At 39.5% G+C, this 24,521-nt stretch overlaps 2 protein-coding genes across 5 annotated transcripts in view; both read left to right on the forward strand.

The window, feature by feature from the left end:
• LOC127053138 (neural cell adhesion molecule L1-like protein) overlaps positions 1-24,521 on the forward strand; it is a 1,307,741-nt gene that overhangs the window by 771,233 nt on the left and 511,987 nt on the right. The gene's annotated exons all lie outside the window — the stretch shown is intronic.
• CNTN6 (contactin 6) overlaps positions 1-24,521 on the forward strand; it is a 222,840-nt gene that overhangs the window by 150,136 nt on the left and 48,183 nt on the right. For all 4 annotated transcript variants that reach the window (XM_050957317.1, XM_050957318.1, XM_050957319.1 and 1 more), the window contains 4 exons: positions 3,986-4,170; positions 6,571-6,707; positions 10,680-10,809; positions 12,096-12,246. In XM_050957317.1, coding sequence (XP_050813274.1) covers positions 3,986-4,170; positions 6,571-6,707; positions 10,680-10,809; positions 12,096-12,246 — 603 coding nt within the window. The remainder of the gene's footprint in view (positions 1-3,985; positions 4,171-6,570; positions 6,708-10,679; positions 10,810-12,095; positions 12,247-24,521) is intronic.

Genomic DNA, 24,521 nt, shown 5'->3' on the forward strand with positions numbered 1-24,521 from the left:
TTAAATGAAAGCAAAGGTACATGATTTGATTGTCAATAGAGGAACAAATATTGCCCATTTTCTTGTGGATGGCCTGTTTGCAGCAGAGCTAGTGCAACTGTATGTGTCAGAGATAGTGGGGGGCTGGGTTAAAAGTAGAGGGACAGGACTTTGGGGAGCCAGCATAAGGGATGCATACCTTGTGAACCCACTGTGTACGAGGAAGACCAGTTCCATTGAAGCTCCCTGCACACCACTGCACAGTGGAGATTTAAATCCAGATGGGAACTGGGGAAAAGGCTGAGCCTTTGGAGTGGATATCTGATTTCTGGGGCAGTTGGGGAAGGAGAAACATTTATGTGTGTAGGACCGACCTCCTATTATGATGGAGAAGCCCGACTGTGAACACAAATCCTCCCTTAGAAAAAAACTTCCCATTATAAAGGTCCAAGATTGGTATTTGGACAATTTTTGTGTGTGTTTATCAACTCTTAAGCTCCTTAAAGCACTGACTTTTAATAAAAGTGACTAGCAGAAAAAAATTACTCTCTCTTTGTTAAGGTGAATTTTAATTTACCCATTTTAAATCCATTCAGTGTTTCCTTTTGTTCCTCCCCTTAGTCAAAATGTTTCATTTGGCCCACTGTAATAGCTTGCTACTAAGAGGTTCTACTGTAATGAATAGAAGCTCATTGGTAACCGGGTGTCATTTAAATCTGTAGAAACTAGATAAAAAGCTGCCTTGTGCAAAAAAAAAAAATAGTGATTGAAGACATGGAAAGCCCATTCTAATGAGTTACTAGAAAAAGCCAATGGAGAAATGCAAACCTTCTCAAACAGCCCAGATAATGCAGATTCTATTTATGTATGATAGGCACATAATAGAAACACTGATCCTACTATAGACTGCAACAGCAATCATTTAACCTATAATTTGGGTTGGAGAAGGTCTGCTGGAGCTGCTGTTCTCACAAATGAATTCTCTCTTTTGATGAAACTAGGCCATTCCCTCGGTCTAAGCCTCTGCTGTGAGAGAACAAAGTACTGTTGAGTATTTATTGCAATTACTAATTTAAACAGAGCAAAGTTGATGAGCCAAATGCTGACTTTTACTTCTGTCATCCTGTAATAGTTCACAACAGAGGAGAAATCACATTGGTACAAAGGAAAAGGGGAAGGAAAGAGGAGGAGATTTTGTCTTGAAAGATCCCCAAGGAAGTAATTATAACGATCTGGCATGGATAAGGAAAACAGGAGGACATCTTCAGCTCAGGCCTTGCTAAATCTGAGTTCACAGCTTGACTGAAGAGGCATTTTTCCATGGAGCCCTGCCTCTGGCCTTGGTGTCTGCTGAAGACTTTCCTTATTCATGAATAGTGATTGCTAAGATAAAACAAACCAGGAACGGGATAGGAAATCTTTAAATAATCATTTCTGGATAACAAAGTATGAGTGAATCCACTTAATTGTTGTTTCTTTTTTTGTCTTTTTCTGCCCTCCCCCTCAATGGTTCCTATTTTCTCAGCTTTTTTGCCAGCTAACCCCCACCCCCGAAGATACAGTTTTAAAAAGTTTAGCAATTCATCCACTGTTTAATATGCAATATCATTTTTAAAAGCCTGCTGTGTTCTCCTGCCTGTTATCAATGACCTCAGTCAATCTATAGCAACATCCACTCCAACTAATCTTTTTCGTAATCTTGATTACAATAACTAGGGCACAGGCCTTTTCTGCACACTAGCTGCATTTTTTACATGAGCTGAAGAAGAAGTGTGTTTTGCAATAATCCAATGCACAGAAGCAGAGCCCTGGATAACAGTGAGCAAGTCTTCATCTGCAAAAAAGAGAGTATAACCTCCTGGAGAACCACAAATAATAAAAGTAATCATTTTACTTTGTAATAAACTAATCAATTTACAACCACTGCTATCTGACCATCCAGAAGATACTTGGGGCCCAAAAAGCCCTGTAGGTTACAAACCTGCACAAGAAATGAGGACACAGCACATTAATTGTGGGCCCTGATAAAATATTGGTTGCTTCCTCCAGGTGCTTCCCCTTGCTACTGATATTACCTTAGTTTTAATTCAGTTAAGACTCCTTCAGCTAGCTCTCAGCCATTTCCCAGTCTCACTTAGAGTAGCTTATTCAGGTACATTGGAGGGGTCAGATTAGAATCAGGGCTGTGGTTAAATGCCACAGTCAGGCCCAGAATTAATTACATATAACCAGACACTGGATGTGTAGGCAGCATAGTTATGATGAAATACTAAGATAGCTAGCTAGATAGATCACTGAGTTCTCTAATAGCTCTTAGAGGGTGCTAAAGTTCTGGTCTTGATGCTATACTTTTCTGTTTCATATAGCAGAAAGGAGCTTAGGTTAGAAGTCCTTCTGCTGCACAATTTATCAACTTCTGCCAGCACTAGATTGCTGAAAACATTTGCAAAGTTTTCAGTGCATCTGGTCTGAGTTTTGAGTTTGTAATGGTACCCAAACCAAGTGAGGTTTGCATGATTTTGTCTTTCATTACATTTCATGGTGCTCTAACTGTAAATTGTTCTATGCATATTTGTTTTTTCCTACTTACATAGCTATATTTGCATACAGATAACATTTGACCTCTCTCTCAATATAATTAGATACAGACTCATACACATGATGGCTCCTGCTCTACAAGTTGATACAGGTCCCTGACCCTGACTCTCAGAGTCTAAGCTCTACGATCCTCCCTGCGAGGTGGGAGGTTCCCAGTGCTTGGGCTGCAACCCAGGCACTAATGTCTACACCACAGTTAAACAGCCCCTTAGCCTGAGCCCCATGATCCTGAGTCAGCCAGCTGTGAGGTTTTATTAGCAGTACAGACATACCATGACGCTCTATGCAGGAGCAGAGATCTGCTAATGAAGATGAGCATGCAGGATCAGGAAATATACTTACTGCTCCCTTGGAACATACATACAAGTTACACAAAATATATTTGTTGCCATTCTAAATTTTAGCACAGAATATTTTCTGATGACATTACTAGCCACAGGAAAAAAAAACACTCCAACATTCAGTGAAAGCCTCTTCAAAAAGCTGTTCCGAGAGTAACAGATCTTCTGCAAAGGAAAAGCAGCTTACTTTACTTTTCAGTACCATGAAAGGCAACCATGAAATGCAAGACTATTAATATTTCAAAGTGTTCTGGTGACACAATAAATCATGAAGGTGAAGCTTGTAGGGTCTGTGATATTATCAGAAACGCAAGAAGTATTTATAGCCTTGTTCACACTTGAGTATTTTTTATCATATATAGAATATATTGATCCAAACATAAATGGAAACGATAAAAAGCTTTAAAATGTGAAATAAGGAAATATTCTCCCTTGTCTCTTTACCGTCTTCCTGGTTCAGTCACTCATGCTCTTTTCCCATTCTCTGCTCATTTCTCTTTTTTTGTACTCTTCCTTCACTCCATCTTTTTATATCCTTATTTATGGCTCTTCATTCCTCCCTTGTGTTCCTGTCTGAAGTTTCATCATTCTGATTAGCAGCGAGTATCTGAAATGATGCAGACATTTTGTTTGTTCTGAAAACCAACCAGTTATTCAGATTCTTGCATGAAGATTAGCTGCCCTTTCAAGCTTTCTAAGGTTTCCCCTCCCTCAATCTGCTCTATCTCTGGTATCAGACGGCAGGGTTTGGTCCTAAAAGTTGAGCAGATCTGGGTGAAGCAGTATTGGCAGAGGCTGGAATTTTCAAAAGCACTTAAGGGACTTAGGAACACAATTCAAATTGCCTGTCAATGGGATCTGTGCTCCTAAGTCACTTGGATGCCTCTGAGAATCCCATCCTTGGAGACCATTTTAATTAAACATTTTAGAAATGTGGGAGTGTTTTTAAACTTTATTTAAAACCCTTCCCTCTTCCCCCTGGAATTATTGTTCAGAGATTATATTTTATCTTTTCTCTGATGTATTGATTGAACTATCCCCACATCTAATGCGGTATAATTATTTAGTCCAGTTCCCAGTATTAGCTGGAAGAGGAGTGATGGACACCCATTGGCAAGGAAAATCAAACACTACAAATCCAAAGGAGTCCTTGAAATCCCAGATTTTCAGCAGGAAGATGAAGGTTTTTATGAATGTATTGCAGGGAACATTAGAGGAAGAAACATTGCAAGAGGTCAACTAATAATCTATGGTGAGCAAATTGAATTATTTTTACATAGAGTATGTTAGCATTTGGAAATATTCTGTGCAAGACAAAGATAATGAAGTCCATTAGCCCCTTGCAAGGAGATATCAGTGAAGAATATAGTTTCAGGTTAAGCTGATTAATAAAAGGATGGAGGCTTGAAATGACCTCTGAATTACAATTTAAACTTCAGCGAGTACAAGATATTGTATATTAGTATCAGATTGAAAAATGTAGGCTGTGCCATGCTGCAGCTATGAAGGTTAATATAAGGCAGAAAGGAATCTCGTGTATTTACATGAAACATTAAGGGATGGATAGAAAATTTACTCTCAGACCATATCATGGGGTCAGCATGTAGCTGTGATGTCCCATGAACATAGGGAAGGAACTGTGACCTTTTATTTATACCAGTAGCAGATTCCTTCACTTACCATCCTGGTTTAGCTATGTTGAGCAATGTGTTGTAGAAGGGAGTCATTCTCCAATTACCTCTTGCCCACCTGCACAGAAGTGTAGAGTAGAAGTCCTGTGAAACCAATCCCCACTCCTTTTCTATGACCCAAGATGTATGTAGCCTACACAGGAAAATCAAGGGGCATCTTATCACCTTTGCTCTCATGCATGGGTACATAGGACCAACCCACATTCTTTCCCTAAATAGCAAACTATGGCACTCTTCTTTGTAGGCCAGAAATAATTTTAAATTTAGGAGTGTAAAGAATAAAACAGGATAATGAGACATGATCATTTAAAACTAAGCTCTCTGATCCTGCAGTTGGCTGTATGTCAGAGACATTTCTTTCTTTCTTTAGGAAACTTTCATTCTAATGTACAGAGTCTGGTTTAACTGACGGACTACCAGTCTCCAAGTTAATGTCAAAGCATAGGTTTATGCCAAGAATAGAACAATTTGCTGCTGCTTTAATTGCTGTTGATGATGATGCTTTGGTTGGGGTTATTTTGTTCTCACTGTCTAGTTGTTTTCATGGAACGTGAATCAAACTGTTGTATTACATTTAGCAGATTACCTTGCTAGGACTAATAACTACAAATTTAATTATACAATTATTAATGGAGTAAATGCAATTAAGATTTCAAGCTTATTAATTATGCTTTGCAATTTCATTCATAATTGTTGGTAGGCAATGAAATGTATATAAATAGCACAAACATTTTCACAAGCATTTTTCATGATTTTAAAAGCAGGCTGGCATGATTTGTGGGTAATTTACTTCCTCACACTTAATTCCCACACTGTTGCAGAAAGTTCTGTCCATTTCCTCTACCCTGTGTCTGTCTGACCTATTTAGATGGTAAGTTCTTTGGGGCAGGAACTGTCTGCTACATTGTATTTGTACAGTGCCTAGCACAATGGGCTCCATTGTTGGTTAGTCCTTGGGCACTACTGTAATAAATACAGTTCATAATTAACAGTAAGCATGGTCAGCTTTTACCAACTTGCTCTTTTATCACAAATGTACATCCCCAATAGAGGGATTGGACTCTTAACAGTGCTTTGCCTCCAGGAATGAACAATTCGGGGACACAGAGTCAGGATTTAACCTGTGTATCAGGAATAACACCGGAGGGTATTTTGTCAAAGTATCTTGTTCTGATCATCCCCTGAAATTACAATGATCTTTGTTAATTAAGGCAGAACTGTGATTGGCCCTTACATTGGAGAGTGAGATGACATGGGCACAAAGAGCCTGTCTATGTTTTGAACACCCTGCCCAAGTGTCTCTTACAGGAGAATACAGTGACAGCTCCCTGTGTATGCCTCTTAGGGATGGCTATCAGCTCAAAGAAGGCAAACAGTAGCAAGGAATAGGTGTGATTGTGCTCCTGCTCTCCTCTGTGCTAGTCTCTGGAGCAGGATTAGCACACTAGGGAGAGCAGATGTCATTGTCCTGTCACAGTCCCCTGGTCCACTGAAGAGTTCACAGAGGGATATTTCCCAGTGCATCCCCCAAGAATGCAGTTTGTTATTTATTATTATGTAAGGTGACCAGATGTCCTGATTTTATAGGGACAGTCCTGAAAGTTGGGGCTTTTTTTATATATGGGCTCCTATTACCTCCCATCCCCATCCCAATTTTTCACATTTGCTATCTGGTCACCCTATTATTACTAGTATTATTACCATAGTGCTTAGGAGCCCCAGTCATATACCAGGATCCTATTGTGCTAGCCGTTGTACATACATAGAACAAACAGATGCTCCCTACCCAGAGAGGTTATGATCCAAGTATAAGACAAAAGACAACAGATGGACACAAACAGACTGGGGAGTACAAGGAAACAATGAGACAATATTGGTCCATGTGATAGGCTGTAAACTAAGCAAGCCAGAAGCCTGACTTCTGTTTACAATTGTTTGCACTTTTTGTCTTGTTAATACAGCGCTCCCTGAATGGGATAACAAAATCCAAAATGCCTATCTGTCTCTCTATGACAGCTTGTTTTGGGAATGTAAGGCAAGTGGAAAACCAAGTCCTTCCTACAGTTGGTTAAAAAATGGCCAACCCCTTATGCCAGAGGTAAGACACAACATTTTTTACATTGTTTAGCAGGTGGGTTTGGCTTTGACTTTTCTAAAAAAAAAACAACCCTGATCATTTTGTGAGTATTGTTGCCCCTTGTTAAGTGGAATTATCAAGTCTGTCTTTGAAGAAGGTGATGTTATTTACAGCCTGCCATTTTCTAATGGTATTCTTTTAATAAAAGAGAGATAAAATACTCTAAAATTTCACTAATATTTTTCACAATACTTACAGTACATTGTAAACGGAATACTTCAGGCAACAAAATGAAAAATGTTCTTGCTCAATGGACTAAATGGATAATTTGCAGGTGAATGTACAGTGAGTGTAATAAAATATTCACTCTGTCACAGCACTACGCTTGCTGAAAATATCTTAGCAAGCTGCTTTCCACCCTAGGGTTTATTCTATAATATAGGTCCACTGCTTAGCAAACTACTTCTTTCTGACCACAAAGCTGGTCATCTCTACATTATTTCTGTTTTTGTGAATGTGGTGCTTTATTCTTCATTTTGTCTGAATAACTCAAAAAAAGAGTCAGTGAGACATGGGGAGTGGAGGAATTCAGCTTCTGCGTGAACTGCTTGTATTACTTTTTAAAAAGGGTTTTAAATTCATAGACTCTGCTAAAAAAATAAAAGAAAAAAATACATTGAGAGGATAGCAAACACACTGCAGGTAAGAACTAGCTATGCAAAAGATATCTGTAGTCAGAGTCTTGAGGAAAAAAGTGAATAAGTAATGCGATGTTGTTAATTAGTTAGCAATATACCAGCTATATAACCCCAGGCTATGCTCTCATCAAATTTTCAATATAATCAATATTGGGTCAGTACTTGGTTGGGAGACCTCTAAGGGGGAAAAAAAAGCAGGATGCTGAAGAAATTGGTTTTGCTGATTCAATAGGTGGCATTCTTTCCTATGCATCGATGTAGTAACAAGAGAACATCAAACAATCTCTGCAACTAGCATTATCTTTTACTATTAGGAAGTTACATGAAATGCATTGACTAGTTCACAAATGTACATTTTATTTTAGATGCATACAGTATTTCAGCTGAGAATTCTATTACATACTGTAACACAGTATGGTGCACTCTAAATTCTATGGAGGCAGTATAGCCAGTCTAAAGAATATAATAACAAAACAAATCTCTTGCTTCCAGACCAGCATTCAATGATGGAATTTATATTCTGTTGTTGTGGATTTCTTTCTCACTGATTCATTTTGGAGAGAGTACTCCTGCTTTTTGGTATTCTACTTTACAGTGTGGTTTTTATTATCCCTGGAGGATAGTGATAGTAAGACTTGAAATATTTGGTTTTAAGTTATGTTAGTAGTACGGAGCCAGTTTTATTGTGTGCTGAGGAAAAGTGAAGAAAAAAATTGTTTTAAGCATAGAAACAAAAATATGGGGCCACATTTATCCCTAGTGTATGTGTGTGTGGTCTTTTTATTTGTTTTGTTGTTGTTTTTTCTTCAGCAGCACTACACCATTGATTAAATTGGCCTAGTAAAAGCTGAAATTCAAGCTAAGCATATCCAGCCTCCACTAGATGATCTGTGCTGGCTGCCTGTTGGTTTGCAGATGAAGTTTAAGGTGAAGACTGTCATTTAAAGCCCTAATTGACTTGGGACCTATCTACCTATCTACTTAATATTTTACCCTTTAATAACAAGGATACCAAACTGTAGGTTATGGATCAAATTGTTGGATAGTAACTAGATGTGTTCACAAATGGAGTATATCATTACATGATCCAAAGTTGGAGGACTAAATGTGCTTATGAATGGAAAAGAGTCCATTGACCTCCAAAATTTTATACTGATTGTGAAGATCTGGTTGTTTTCACATGACTCATGCCTTAAATGTTTTAGGCAATATTATTTAATCTGCTGGACACCTGAAATGTTTAACTGATGACTGAGGTAAGGTTTAAGGAGAGTTTATTTTTTTAACTAACAATAAGAAATAATGTTGTATGCTGTTTGTAGCCGTGTTGTTCCCAGGATATTAGAGATACAAGGTGGGTTTGGCAGTGTCTTTTTCTTGGACCAACTTCTGTTTGTGAGAGAGACAAGTCTGCAAGACAGTTGTGATGCTGTTGTAATCTACCCTAGCTGTATTCTCTGTCTCAGGGTACATATACAATACCCGCCGGATCGGCAGATAGTGATCGATTGGGGATCGATTTATCACATCTACACTAGACACGATAAAATCGATCCCTGATCGCTCTGCCGTCAACTCCGGAACTCCACCATGGCAAGAGGCAGAAGTGGAGTTGACGGGGGAGTGGCATCGGTCGACTAGCTGCCGTCCTCACGGCCAGGTAAATCGAACTAAGATGACCAGCTTCAGCTACGCTTTTCACGTAGCTGAAGTTGTGTAACTTAGGTCAACTCTCCCCCTCCCCACCAGTGTAGACCTAGCCTCAGTCTCTACAGCTGCTTCTCTGTGTGGGAATATGTGAGTGTTAGCTGGACAAGTGGCACAGCATAGTTTCCTGCAGGTTATGTGGCATGTTTATAATTTGTAATAAGGTAGCCCTTGATCATAATCCTTAAATCATTAAAGAAAAGTCTAGAATAATAGGCAGAGTGACTGTTGGCAAATATCATATTCCATGATTTTAAAAAAAAAAGAGGGAAGATTTATTTGGAGGGAATTAGCTAAACAGCAAGGGAAGACTAGAAAGCATTGAAGAGAGGAAGGTGAAGGGGGGAGGAGAGGAGGGAAGGAGAAATGAAGGGAGTACAGTGGGCAGGGGGAGTGAGGCTGAGGTAAGTGACTCCTAAGGAGGGCATGAGTGACTGTTAGAGAGGGCAGATGAGGAGTTGGAGCAAACAGCCAACTAGCAGAGAGGAGAGAATGTCCAAAGTAAAAATTGAGAAACAGTCTGTTAACATAAATTTCCAAAGCCCCTAATGCAGCTGCTTCTGGATCTGCTCCTGCCTGCTGTGTTTTTGGCTGTACTCTGGAGCTTTTCTCTTCCCCAAATCCACATGGATGGAGGGGAAGGGTGGACTACATGGGTGTTAGTGCCCCTGGGAAGGAGTCTCGCTGCAGATTTCTGTCTCTCACAGGGGCAGCTCTAGGCACCAGCTTTCCAAGCACGGGAACACTCTGGCTTTTTCTTTGTTGCTTGGAGCAAAAAACCTGGAGCTGGCCTTGGTCTCTCAGGTGCTGAAGTGGGTAAACCCTTTGGGGTCTCATTTCCCGCCTCCTCTCATGGTGCAGCTGTTCCTGATGCAACTGCTTTGGTGTCTGCTTCCTGTTAAATCATAACCCTTTAGCTGTCAATGCAGCAATGCCTTTAAACAATGAGACTTCAGCATGTGCCCATAGTTAAACATATGTTTAAGTGCTTGGATGAACTGGGGTCTTAAAGCTAGAGCTGGGCAAATAAATTATTTGGTTTGCAGGCAATTTTAATAAATTGGAAGAGAAACTAATTTTGGGTCAAGCTAAAAACAATTTTAAAAAAATGTTTGGCAAATCGAAAAATTGAAAAAAAACATTGGGGGGGATGTCAAATGATTAGATTTCAAACTTTTTAATGTGTTTTTTAAAAAATAAATTAAAGAACATTTCTAAAATAAAGGTAATTTAAAATAGAAAAAAAAGTGTTTTCTTTTGTTCTTTTAAAAGTTTTTAATTGAAACAATTAAATCAAAATCTACACAAATTTGCATATTTTGGTGTTGCTGAATCTGAATTTTTCTCCAAAAAAAAAGTTTCATGAGAAAATTTTTGCCTAACTCCTCTTATTTCATTACAGCTATCATGTAACCTTTTTTTCTAAGATATATATTTGAGCTAAGCTACTTGGCTTTATTTATTTTTAAATTTTCATAGTGTTTTAATAAGCATTCAAAAATAACAAAATCTCAGCTTCTGACTCATGACCGCCTGCTTTTATGTTCACTTCTTCAAACAAAACGTTTGCTTGTTTTTTCTTTATTAGGAGAGAATTCAAATAGAAAATGGAACTCTTACCATAACTATGCTGAATGTGTCAGATTCTGGCCTCTATCAGTGTGTCGCGGAAAATAAATACAATACAATTTACGCCAATGCTGAGTTAAGAGTGATAGGTAAGTAAATGAGTCATTAAAATAAGCAGATAGCAGCTAGAATGTAAAATTAATTTCAAAATTCTGAAAGGGAGAAATGAAGAGAGCTGACTGAATACTGCAAAAACAGCTTTGTGGACTATTTGAATTCCACAAGGCTGTTTAGTTCAGCTATGTTTGTATCCCTTACTATTCGCAAACATTTGGGCAAACGTGTTTTGTTTGCATGAATTTTGGAGGGAAGGATGTTCTTTATCGGTATTTTCATGTGAACAGCATTTCTGTGGGTGAACAAAGATGCTTATTGTGTGTTATTCCTTACTTGGTATTTGAAATTATTATTTGTTATTCTGCAATTTAAAAACATCAGTCATCATTTCAAGTGAGCAAAAATATCATGTGATTTAAGCAAAAAGCGCAATTAGTGCATATAATCTCAATATGAATTTCAACAACACCCACACGTGGGTGAAATTCATGCCTGCACAGAGAGTCATTTTGCAGCCAATATAACAATCAGGTCCACCTCAAGCCATCAAAACCCGATCTCCAATTGCACTAAATGTTGCGCAAGTCTTGTGCTGCTTCTCTCAAGAAGACTGAATTTCACCAACAGATTATTTGACAAATATCTGCAAATAAAGAATGGATTTCATACATCGGGTTCAAATCATGAACAGAAAAAAAACTAATTGAAAAAATTTACTTGCAATGAATAATCTACACTCTAGCAATGAATACAATGGACTAGATTCAGGCTTAATGCTGTTAATTCTGCTCAAGCTTTTGGTATGTCTACACTGCAGCTGGGAATATGATTTGTAGCTCATGTAGACATACATGCTTGAGCTTTTAATCCAGCTAGCTTGCTAAAAATAAATTGAAGATGCAGTAGTGTGGTCTTTGACATGGGCTACACAAGCCCACCCGACCCTCTCTAGGTACACACTCACTGTGTAGCCTGTTAGAGCTCTGCTAAATCACCTCATTCCTGATCTAAAATAAGCATTCCTTCCAGTCCTCAGACTGTCCTAAACAAAGCCTACCAGGGATACCACAGAAAGTTGGGTTGTTCTAATCCTTTTGTTTCCAGGTGAACAAAATTCATAAAAAGCAATATTAATACAAGACCTCTAAACGGATTTAAGTTCTTAGAGTTCAAACAAAAAACTAGAATTCAAATCTGAAAAGGCAAAAAGACAATTGGGTTCACCCACTATGTTCAGCAGAAAGAAAATTTGGAAAATTAATTTATTTTGTCAGCTATATCATGAGTTTCTTCATTTCTTCCTTTCCTTTTTTTTAAGCTTCTACCCCAGATTTTTCCAAAAATCCTGTGAAACAATTGTCAGTTGCTCAAGTTGGGGGTGAAGTTACCATTGAATGCAAGCCAAATGCTTCTCCCAGGGCAGTTATCAACTGGAAAAAGGGCACCAATCTTCTGCGACAAAACAAAAGGTACTTCTGTAAACTGATTGCTGAGTTGTTCGGGGTTTTTTTGTGGTTTTGGCTTGGGTTTTTTTGGTATCTGAACATCGGTTGACTAAGTATCATTTTTGACAGCTCATTGCTGGAATACTCTGATGTTGCAGGCCTATTCATCATGAGCTCTGTCCATACAATTCTAGATAGAAGGTTGATTGACAACAAAGCTGGTTTAAATACTTTTGGGTAACTGTAAATTCTGTCTGTGGTATACATGCTTTGCTTTCTTGAACAGCTATATCATTGCAATATTCTCTGGGCCATCTCTTCTTACCCCATACAGAGCCTGATTGAATCAGCTTCAAGTTAGGGAGATCAGTAGCTATATAGGCTGTACTGCAACCCAGGGCTATGTCATTATCCATAGTCTGTGCCTTTAATACCTGAGCAAGGAGATTTTGCTAGTGGATCAGCAAAGCAGTAGAGTCACTTGCCATGTGCTGGCCCTTCTGCAGTAGTCCTCCACCACAAACTCCTTTGTTTACCTTGAGCCACCCATGTTTAAGTCTGCCTGACAGCCTGGGTCCTAGCTTGGCTGGCTAGCCTGTGCTGCTATTTTTAGCACACTAGCTTGATCAGATTTAGCATGAGTCTGACTACCTGCTCTGGGAATCACACCTCCCAGCTGCAATGTAGACATTCCTTAAAATCTTAGGGTGAGATCTACCTAAGATTTTCAATCACCTATACAGGGAATCTATCTGTTAATAAATCCTATTATCTATACTTAAGTTTCCATAACAACACACTTTAAATTATAATTCATTGGCATTACACCAACCAAATGTGCAATGTGGAAATGTGTCTCCATATTCAATATTGCAATTGTGTATAATGGTGTTAAATATAGGAACAGAGGGCCAGATTCTCCATTTTTTTGCACTTTGTATATTCATTTACACCTGTATAAACTGAGTGTTTTACCAGCAAATCAAAAAGAGAGCACTTTGCATCTACTTTGCGAAGGTACAAATCATTTCACAAAATAAAGTCAGTAAAGAACCTGGCCCAGAGACAGTAATATAAAATGCTATTACAAAACAGAAGTTCCTAGTTATTTTTCCTCTGAGACAATAGCAAAGGAAGCATCTTTAAATTATAGGGAAAACATTCAGCTATTACTTACCATGAGTATTGTTTTAATTAGTGTTTAGCCAGATCTTTCACATAGTTACTTTTAGACTGTACAATATGTTTAACCAAGTCCCTGTCCAAAATGCTACATCGATAATATGCAGAGAGAATGACTGGGCTTCCTTATGTACAGTAGTAAGGAGATAAAGACAGCCTAAACTTTATAACATAAAGGTCTACACTGGCAACGAGGGTCCCATCTGATTTGCATGTGCATGTTATAGATATATAAGTCCAAGTAAATATGATGGCTGTGTGCATGTATGTTTATTTTTATAGATTAAACATACATTCACACAGCCATCGTATTTACTTGGACTTATACGTTCCCTGATAATGTTAAATTATTGATAATAATTATAATCATCTTGCATTTATGGGCATCCATCCTGAAGTGGTCCAGGCACCTTCAAAAAAATAAACCAAAGTATAATTGCATTATAAAGGCAATGGTTGCGTGTTTGAGTTCACCAGCCCCCCCAATTCCTACCATGCAGGTAAAGCATATCATTTGGACATAAGAAAACATAATAACCAACAATCTCTTGTAAATTGCTCCTTCTCTTGATTGTTACATGATAAAGTAGCTATTGCCACAATTTTAAAGATGATAGAGTTCTCTGTAGTAGAACTCTTCCAGAAGTCCTACAGAATATGAGGTAGCATACAGAAAAATGAAGTAAGGACTTGTAAGTTGTTGTTGTTGTATTTTATTCCTCACCTAGCAAAATCATATGTATCTTTACTTATTAAAAAGGGGGGAAATATCCCCTCTAGCTTGTAATATGTATATTTTAATTCTAGCAGGACACATAAATCTGAACTATTTTAACTAAAGGTTAGCTGAGTTTCTTTTCCTATTTTACTGTGTAGCATTTGTAATCTCCATGGACCCATTTTCTAACCTTTCTGAAAAGCTGGTTGGCATATTATCTGAGAAAAAATATCATTCACAGTTCTGACAGGAATGCGATGATGGACAAGTTGCTAAATAAGTCAAACCACATAGCTCCTTTAGGATGATCTAGACAAATTAAATCCTTTGTTAAGGAAATGGCGCTACCAAACCTTTGGAGAATATTTTGCCCTAAAGGAGAAAAGATACTCATTTCCCCCACATCCTGTGCTTGCTCATGATTTGATCTATTTCTGATGGCTATGCATGGTATTATCATGTGCAGCTACTCCTTTTTTAATGTCACATGGTCTCAAAATCTATTTTATCTCCTACATATAAAAACAAAGATTATTAGGCAGAACTGACTAATCAACTGAGATCCACCTTTTTGTTCTGTCTATAAGAGTATTTTCAAATCTTGATTATAGCTGTTTGCTCAAATTTTGAATAATGTGGAAGGGAGGGGGGTAATTTGTACCTCAGATAAAGCAAGATTTTAACTCCAGACTTTAATCCTGCCCAAGTCATTAGTAGTTTTGCCATTGACCTCAAGGGTGCAGGATCAGGAACTAATGGAAACTTTGCTATATATTACAAGTTATTTTCAGCTGAAGCAAGCTGGTAGATGGGAATCTTATCCCAGTTAGTCATCTGTAAGAGGCACTGTTTCCTGAATACAAGGGCAAGGGGTCCCAAAATGCTGAAACACATACATACATATGTGAATCACTTGCCCTTTTCTTACAGGTACCTTTGCTGAGGTAAAGCATAGAAATTGTTTAATAAGGCAAGAGGAAGGAATGTATTAATTGTATACGGCTGTTTCAGTGCATTAATAATCAGTAATAAAAATATTCATAATTTTAAAACTCCAGACTTTGTTATTTTATTTTTTTGGGAAACAATGCAACTGGACAAAAATCAGTCTTGCAATCTACAAAGGAAAGCATTATTTTACAAAATCTATTGGTCCCCAGTTTGACTTGTAAGCTAAAACTTTATTCCAATTCCATAACTACAGACATGAGAGACATTATCTATCCAAAATCAAGGCTCCAGTATACGGTGTATTTCATGTAGGGTTTTCAGTATTTACCATGCACATTATTAGCATTTGTCAGAAGAGGAATAAGAGGAAATTCTTGAAAAGAAGAATTAGATGCTGTCTTTTAATAACCTATCTAAAGAAAACTTAGACAACTAAACAGATGTTGTAATTACAGACTTTTATCACTGCCTAATAAAGATTATCCAGAGAGAGATCTGCCCATTCCCAACATGGCGTGTAGTAACCCATAAGGTTTTGTTAAGTAAAGGATTTCAATCTGTTTATAGCAAGGTATTGCATTTGAACTATGCCACCAACCTTCTAAGCAGAAGGGTTCTTCCAGGGCTCTGCATTCGGACGCACAGATATTATCAATTCTGTGTGTTTGGAAAAATGTAGCTTGCACAATATTGTGAGAGCATAAGGGCCTTGTTCTCATTTACATCATTTGTATGCTAAGGTAATACATTTGGTCTCAGTGCAGTTGGTCCTTATTTACAGTGGTGTGACTCAGACCCCAGTCAGGCCCAGCATGGCAAAAGTTAAAACATTTATAGCACCTAATGAGTAGACATGTCTCCTTAGGTTTTTGTCTGTTTGCTGTTGATGCTTTTGGTGGTTTGGGGAGGCTCTTTTTTTCGGGGTGAGGGTTGTTTTTTGCTATTTGGGAAAGGGGGAAAAGATACTATGTTTGGGGTGGTTTTTTAGCTAGAAAAAATACCAGACATAGATACCATGGAGGAGGAAGAAAGGGATCATAAGTTTCCATTTTAAGGCAAAGATTTTCTTTTTTAATGAATTTAGTGCTCACGGAAAATGCTTTGTTGAGAGACCTCAGAACTGCAATTCACTGTCGATAGAATAGACAGAAGATAGTCAGCAGTAGTGTAAACCACCTACCTATTTGCTAACATAATTTAACCGAGACCCTACAAGTATTAGGTCCAGTCCTACAGCCTAGAAGTATTGAATATTGCACAACTCAGGGAGCATCTCAACCAGGTATCCTTAACCAGACTGATGCTGGGCCAGCCCCAGATCCTAACAGCTTTATTTATATGTATTACAATTGTGCCTGTAGGCTCTAATCAAAATCAGAGCCAATTGTGCCAGGCACTTTACAGACACTTAGCAAGAGACAGTCCCTGCCCCAGAGATTTACATTCTAAATAGACAAGACAGAAGAGCTGGTCAGGAATTTTCAGTGAACATGTATGCCAACGGAATATACAGTTTCCACAAAATCAAAACATTTCAGTTTTGCCAAAAAATATAATTTTTTTTTGGTGGAAAAAATAAAAAATGTTTTGTTTCTGGTTGGCTTGACCCAAATTGTAAATATTTCATTTTGTTTAACTGACTCATAATATTTAGTTTTGAATCAGTTCAAGAAAACATTAAAGTGCATTTCCCTATCAGCACATTGCCTTGTCTCTTGTAGTTCAGGCCCCTATTCTCTCCTGTTCGCCAATGGCCATTATGCTCCCTGGAGAATTACATCCCACACAATGCAATGCAGACTCCCTTCTGACCAAGCTGCATAGTACATCATGGGAATAACATGACTTCAGATGCATCATGCAAGATGTAGTCTGGCCAAGGTATCTGGCCTTCAAGGGGGATTAGGGGCATCAGGCTCTTAAACTACAGCTCCCAAACAGCAATGCACCACAATGGGAAAATGCAGATTAATATTGAACTGACTTGAAATGAGGCAGAGAGTCCATATATCCAGACAGTCCTTCAGTGAGAGTGCCAATGCCCGAGATGATGGGGCGTCCAGGATTTCCGGGTTTGTGGATCTTGGGTAGTAGATAGAATAACCCTGGTCGGGGCTCTAGGGGTATGTTGATTTCTTCTGGTGTTAGTGTGGGGAGTGTCCTGAGTAGATGCTGTAGTGGCAGGCCAGTCCTTGCCCACAGACAACCTGCCAACCTGAAACATATTCTCACCAGTAACTGCACACCGCACCATAATAACTCTAGCTCAGGAACCAATCCATGCAACAAACCTCGATGCCAACTCTGCCCACATATCTACACCAGCGACACCATCACAGGACCTAACCAGATCAGCCACACCATCACTGGTTCATTCACCTGCACATCCACCAATGTAATATACGCCATCATATGCCAGCAATGCCCCTCTGCTATGTACATTGGCCAAACTGGACAGTCTCTACGGAAAAGGATAAAACAAATCAGACATTAGGAATGGCAATATACAAAAACCTGTAGGGGAGCACTTCAACCTCCCTGGCCACACTATTGCAGACCTTAAGGTGGCCATCCTGCAGCAAAAAAACTTCAGGACCAGACTTCAAAGAGAAACTGCTGAGCTTCAGTTCATCTGCAAATTTGACACCATCAGCTCAGGATTGAACAAAGACTGTGAATGGCTTGCCAACTACAGAACCAGTTTCTCCTCTCTTGGTTTTCACACCTCAACTGCTAGAACAGGGCCTCATCCTCCCTGATTGAACTGACCTCGTTATCTCTAGCTTGCTTGCTAGCATATATATACTGCCCCTGGAAATTTCCACCACATGCATCTGAAGAAGTGGGTATTCACCCACGAAAGCTCATGCTCCAAAACGTCTGTTAGTCTATAAGGTGCCACAGGATTCTTTGCTGCTTTTATAGCTGTGATGATTCTCTTTAACCCAGTATCTTATCAGCACGTGTATACTTGTAAAGAAGAAAGTTCATTTCCCTTTCTAGCTTTTAAAGCCAGCTCTTGAAGTATTGACATTAGCAGTCAGAACAGTTTTAGATATCTGAGGCAGCATCAATATAAATCCACATGAATACAGATTAAGCTTATCTCTTCATGACATTCTAATTTGACTTAGGGAACCAATGGAACTGATTCTGCATCTGCTAAATTTGATTAATCACTTCAGTTCTATTGTTAGCTAACAAGTGAACTGACAGAAATAAAGTACATAGATTTGCCTGCCTATTTGCAGTGCCCATGTATAGCTTGTTCTGAAATCACCTATTGAGATATGAAAATGCATGCAAAATCTTAGCTTTGCGGGACAGAATCCCTTTATTTTTCTTCTAGCAGAAAGCACTAAACATTTAACATACTCTGCTAAGCTGACAACATCATCATTACATCTCTTTCAAGGGAATGCTGGTAACAGTGATAAGTATTTGTGTTTTAAAACTATATTTCACTGTATGAGCACAATGGCTCCTCTCTCTTTGTATGGAAGGATGGCAAATGAAGTTTTGTGGCAAAAACAGATAAGAAGAAGGGATTTATAGACCTTGATAATATATTTATCTTTTATGACTATATTGTTATCCTGTTTGCTGTGAATTATATACAGTTTTAGGCTCAATTCTACAAATACTTCTCCACATGCTTAACTTTGCACCTCTGAATAGTGTCATTGAACTCAGTCGGTCTGCTCACAAATGAAAAACTAACCATATGCAGAACTGTTTCCAGAAATAGGGCCTTTGGTTTAACAGCAAGGAATGGGGGAACCCAAAGACACTGACACCCAAATCAAAAGACTATGGCAAAAACCGTTGGCTGAAAAGTTGTCTATTCACAGAAATGTTGCAAAATTGCTCAGATTGTTCCAAGTTCATTTTAATCACATTGATTTGTCTCTAGGTTCAATCATTTTTCTCTCCTTATCAGACTCTCTTTCTCTTAAAATAAGAGGGAGGATTGCAAAGTAGAAGAAGCACTTGCTCTGCCTGGAGTGTTGGGGTGGAAGGAGACCGAAAGACTCCAGGCAAGACTGAGGCCAAAAATATAACAGGGTTCAAAAAAGAATTAGATAATTTCATGGAGAATGGGTCCATCAATGGCTATTAGCCAAGATAGTCAGGGATGCAACCCCATGCTCTGAGAGTTTCTAGACTCTGTCTGCCAGAAGCTGGGAGTGGATGACAAGGGATGGATCACTTGATGTTGTCTGTTCTATTCATTCCCTCTGAAGCACCTGGCATTGGCCACTGTCAGAAGACAGGATACTGGGCTAGATGGATCATTGGTCTGACCAACTATTGATCTTATGTTCACTAATGGGTGAAAGATGATAAGAGAGAAGACAGATTCATAAATCCCAAGGCCAGAAGGAACCGTTGCGATCATCTAGTCTGATTTCCTCTATAACACAGGCCTTAAAACTTCCCCAAATAATTTCTAGAGTTTATCTTTTAGAAAAAACATCCAATCTTATTTTAAAAATTGCCAGTGATGGAGAATTCACCATGAACCTGGTAAATAGTTCCAATAGTTAATTTCCCTAACTGTCAAAAATGGTTACTTTATTTTCAGACTGAATTTGTTTCATTCCAACTTCCAGGCATTGAGGTTTGTTATACTTTCCTGCTAGATTGAAGAGCTCATTATAAAATATTTATTCCCCATGCAGATACTTGTAGACTGTAATCAAGTCGTCCTTAACCTTTTCTCTCATCCTTGAGTCTATCACTATAATGTATGTTTTCTAATTATTTAATAATTCTCATTGCCCTTCTCTAAAACATCGCCAATTTTTCAACACCTATCTTGAATTGTGGAATACCAAAACTGCAGTTTTCTGGCATGGTAGCAGCAGTGCCAAATTAAGAGGTAGACAAACATCTCTACTCCTATTAGAGATGTCCTCTGTTCATGCTTCTAAGGATCATATTAGCACTTTTGACCACAGTTTTGCACAGGGAGCTCATGTTCAGATGATTATCCACCACATCCCCCAATTTTTTTTCAGCCCTACATACAATAAGTATGACCACATTTATATTTAGCCATATTAAAAAGACATATTGTTTGCTTGCACCCATTTTACCATGCAATCCAATTTGCTCTGTATCAATCAATCATTATTTACTATGCCTCTAATTTTTGTCTCATCCGCACACTTTATCAGTAATATTTTTATGTTTTCTTCTACATCATTGATAAAAATGTTAATTAGCATAGGGCCAAGAACCAATCCCTACAGGACTTCACCAGAAGCACACTCCTTTTACAATTCCCCATGTACAATCACATTTTGAGATCTATGAGTTAGCAAGCTTTTAATACCTTTAATGTGTGCCATGTTGATTTTATATTGCTGTAGTTCTTTAATCAAAATGTCATCTGGTACCAAGTTAAACACCTTCAAGAAATCCAAGTATATACTCGATCATAAACCAGTTCATTTATAAGCCGACCCCCCTCAAGATTGATAAGTAAAAATGGAAAATATTTATGACCCATTCATAAGTTGACCCTATAATTTAGGGGTCAGCAAACTTTGGCTCCCAGACCATCAGGATAAGCTGCTTGTGAGCCAAGATGGTTTGTTTACCTCGAGCATCCGCAGTCACGGAGGTAAACCTAAGTAAACAAAGTGTCCTGGAGCACCAGCTGCTTATCGTGACAGGCTGGGACAGCAAATGGTGGGGAAATGTTTTTTTGGGGGAAAAGCTGGGGTTCAGGGGAGTAACCCCTGTGACCACTGTGATAAACTCAGGACAGACAGCTGCAAGGGAGGGGTAGAAATCAGTCTCAGAGGGTTAAAAGGCCCTCCTCCCTATCAACTGGGGGATAACTACAGGTCAATCAGGTTCAGCTGAGAAGGGGTTACCAAGGTATCAGTTAGAATCAGCTGAGAGGGAACTACAGCAGCACGGCTGCAGCCTGCCAGCCACGGAGCTGCAGCTGCTTTGGAGGTTGGGGGGACAGCAGTGTGGCCAGAAGTGGAGACACTCTGGCCCTGCCTCTTCCCTTCTGGCTCTGCTGGCTGTGCTGCCTCTCCTTGCTCCCGCTGTTGGGGGGAGGAGCTGTGTCCAACCTCTCCCTCTCTATACTTGTTCATAAGCCGACCCCCTTCTCTGGTGCTTCCCTTTTTTACTAAAAAAGTTCAACTTATGAACAAGTATATATGGTAAATTACATCAGCATTATTAACTCAAAGAAAGATAGCAAGTTACTTCGACGGATCTATTTTCCATGTTGATTGGTATTAATTGTACTACCTCCCCTTTAATTCTTTATTAATTGAATCACATATCAGCTGCTCCATGATCTTCTCAGACTGACAGGCCAATAACTACTGCAGTCATCATCTTTACTCTTTTTAAGTATTGGCACAACACTGCCCTTCTTCCACTCTTCTGCTCCAAGACTTGTTGAAAATCAACATTGAGCTCCTCAGTCAGCTCTTTTCAAATTCTTGCATTCTAGTTACCTGGACCTGCTGATTTTTAAATGACTAACATTAGCTTCTAGTTAACACCCTCCTGAGGTACATAGACAAAAAAGAGTGTTTTTGCATGACATGACTACATCATCAATTTCCCCCCAAATATAGAATAGAAATATTTATTGATAATAGGAGAAAAATGAGCAGGGATAGGAAAAGAAAGGGGAAGATCCTCCTTTTTTTCTTATCCTATCACTTTTGTTTCATTGTCCCCCTTGCTTCCTTTGCTGTTCTCTTTCTATCTGAAGCCATTGCACTGAAACTTAATGAGAATGCAGAATGGGACTGTGACAGGGTTGGGACTCACCCCGGCGGTGCCTCCCTCTGGTCACTCTGGGAATTAGCTCAGTCCAGTGGAGCGCCCTCTCCCGGTGGTGTCCCGTCCATCATCTTGCCCTCAGTTGGCATGTGGGCCCATATTGCTCCCTGCTCGATGGCGTCCTCTTCAGGTCACTGCCCTCCGGCAGTGCCCCTAGTCCATTCTGACCCCCTTCTAGGGGCTGGGGGTATCAGCAACAGTCTTTGCACTGGCCTCAGTGGACAACCAAAACCTCCAAAGTCTAGCCCCTTGTTGCAAGGGCCAGTTACAGTTTGTTTCAACCACCCTACTGCATGGCCAGGTGCAGTACAAAGGGGAAGGGGAGGACCCAGGCCCACCCACTACTCTGGGTCCCAACTCAGGGACCCTTTAGTGGCAGCATCCCTGCCCTCCTTCTCTCCCCTTGTCCATCTGTCCCTGGGCCACTTCCCTTTCAGCCCCTTTGCACCAGCTAGGCCCTTCCCTCAGGGCCTGCAGCCTAGCAGGTAGCTGCAGGAGTTCCCGTCTACTCCACCAAGCCTGCCCAGCACTGCGCTGTCCCAGGTGCTGGTCTCCTGCTCTGGAGACAGACCTTTCCCCATGAAGGTTTGGGACAGACTGCCTGTTGCTCTTCTGGGCAGCCTTTATATAGGGCCAAGCTGAGCCCTGATTGTCTGTCTCCAATCTCAGCCCTCATTAGCTCTCAGTAAGCCCTTTCCTGATTGACTGTCTGCCTGCACAGCCACTCTGGCCTACTCTAGCCCCCTCTCACATGACCCAATGAAATGTTAGCAGGCAGCTGATATTAGAAAGCAATAAGAAAAGAGCCTTTTTCTCCACCTTCCTCTTCCTTAGAGAGTTTCATAATGGAACAAGCCAATAACTTAATTTTATCTTGTATCACTGACTTCTTAATGTAACGTGTTTAGTACAGCAGCTAGTGTGAGCGTCAAATAGGCAAATGAACCATATGTTCTCATGGTTAAGGAAGAATGACAACCTGCATAATAAACAACATGTTACAATTTACCTATATATGTTGTCTTTGTTAACAAAAAAAGTTCAGATTCAGCTCCTGGGAGCCTTGTTAAGGTGAGCTATACTAAGGAGGATGCAGTACATGCTGAAAATGTCCCAAACAATCTGCCACTCATACCATTTTGTAACAAGCTCAAATCCTGTGAGTGTCATTGATGAGCCCCCTGTCACTCTTTCTGAGCTTCATACTCAGCCCTTGATTCATAAATATAAATATCACTGATATTTAGGGCACGATTCAGAGCCAAATGAAATCTTTCCATTGACTTCAATGGGCTTTAGATCAGATCGATAACTGGAAGCTTGGCATCATGGAAAAGGAGTGTTTTAAGGAGGGTAATGAATTAATATTGTGAATGTTTATGGGTAGACTGTTGAGAAAGCGTGTTTGAAAACTTAACAAGTGGTAAATGGAGGCTTGCATCATGGGATGATTGTAGGTGGAAGTCGACATAAGATAATAAGAGATGGAAGGTAGGTGGAGGTAGGTCATGAAGGGCCTTGAAAGTGAAAATAATTAGCTTATGTTTGGTGCAACAGAGCAGGGGGAGCCAGTGGAGGATGCAAAAAGAGGACGGACCTGATCAAAGCAATGGGCTAGGAAAATTATCTTTGCAGAGGCATTGTGAATGGGACTGAATGGGGAAAGATTTCATATGTTAATGTCCAAAAAAAGGATGTTGAATTAATTGAAACATGAGATGACGAGAGCATGGTTGAGAGTGTTAGCTGTGCATATGGATAGGAAAGGCTGTATATTAGTGATGTTAGCAATGCTAGGTGCTAGTCAGAGATGGGGAATTCAGCAACAGAGAGATCAGAGAAGGAACAGTGCTTGGTGGAGACCAAATCAAGTTAACGGCCCTGTTGGAGTCAGAGAGTTGAATCAGGGCTGCAGATCAGATGTGGAGGGTGAGGGTCTGGTGTGGGCTAAGGGTGAGGGCTATGGTCTGGTGTACAGTTAAGGGGTCGGATGGGTCATCAGTACCAATCTCAAGTCACAAGGATGAGTGTGGGAGACTGCAAGGAGAGGAAGAGAGAGTCAGATGTTGAAATCAGGTGGGAAGACTGATGGCAATGAGGGGTTCTTCATAAGAGAAAAATGCAGACCTGCCTGTTTGCCTCTTGTCCTCTGTCCCCATCCCATTGTTAGGTATGTTAGAATTTTCATTCACAAATTCCATTTTAATCAGTGTGATTTCATTATAAATATTTCATTATTCAGGCGTTGGAATCTTTCCACTGCATAAACAGATATTAGTGCACTGAATTGCACATGCAGCTGATTGTGTGTGTTTATAGACAAAGTGTTCATGACAGTAAGCGTCCAGGGACTGCAAATCAGGCCTTTTACATCTGAGGTGTGGATAAATGTTACTTGCTGGTTGTACAGACAGTAAATATAGAATATTTGTGAGACAGCAACAGTTTCAATTTTATATTGACTCTAAGTGTTTCCTAGAGGAAGGAAGAATCTCTCTGGGAGTGAATTCACTCTCACACAAAGGGTCACATAAGGCTCAATTCACCATTTAAATCCCACTTAAGTCTTGTATTAGCAGTTTAACTTTACATCAGGACTGAGTTTGGTCTTATGGCTGTATCTGAA

Source organism: Gopherus flavomarginatus, chromosome 6 (genome assembly GCF_025201925.1).
Source record: "Gopherus flavomarginatus isolate rGopFla2 chromosome 6, rGopFla2.mat.asm, whole genome shotgun sequence".
In the NCBI taxonomy this organism is placed as follows: domain Eukaryota; kingdom Metazoa; phylum Chordata; order Testudines; family Testudinidae; genus Gopherus; species Gopherus flavomarginatus.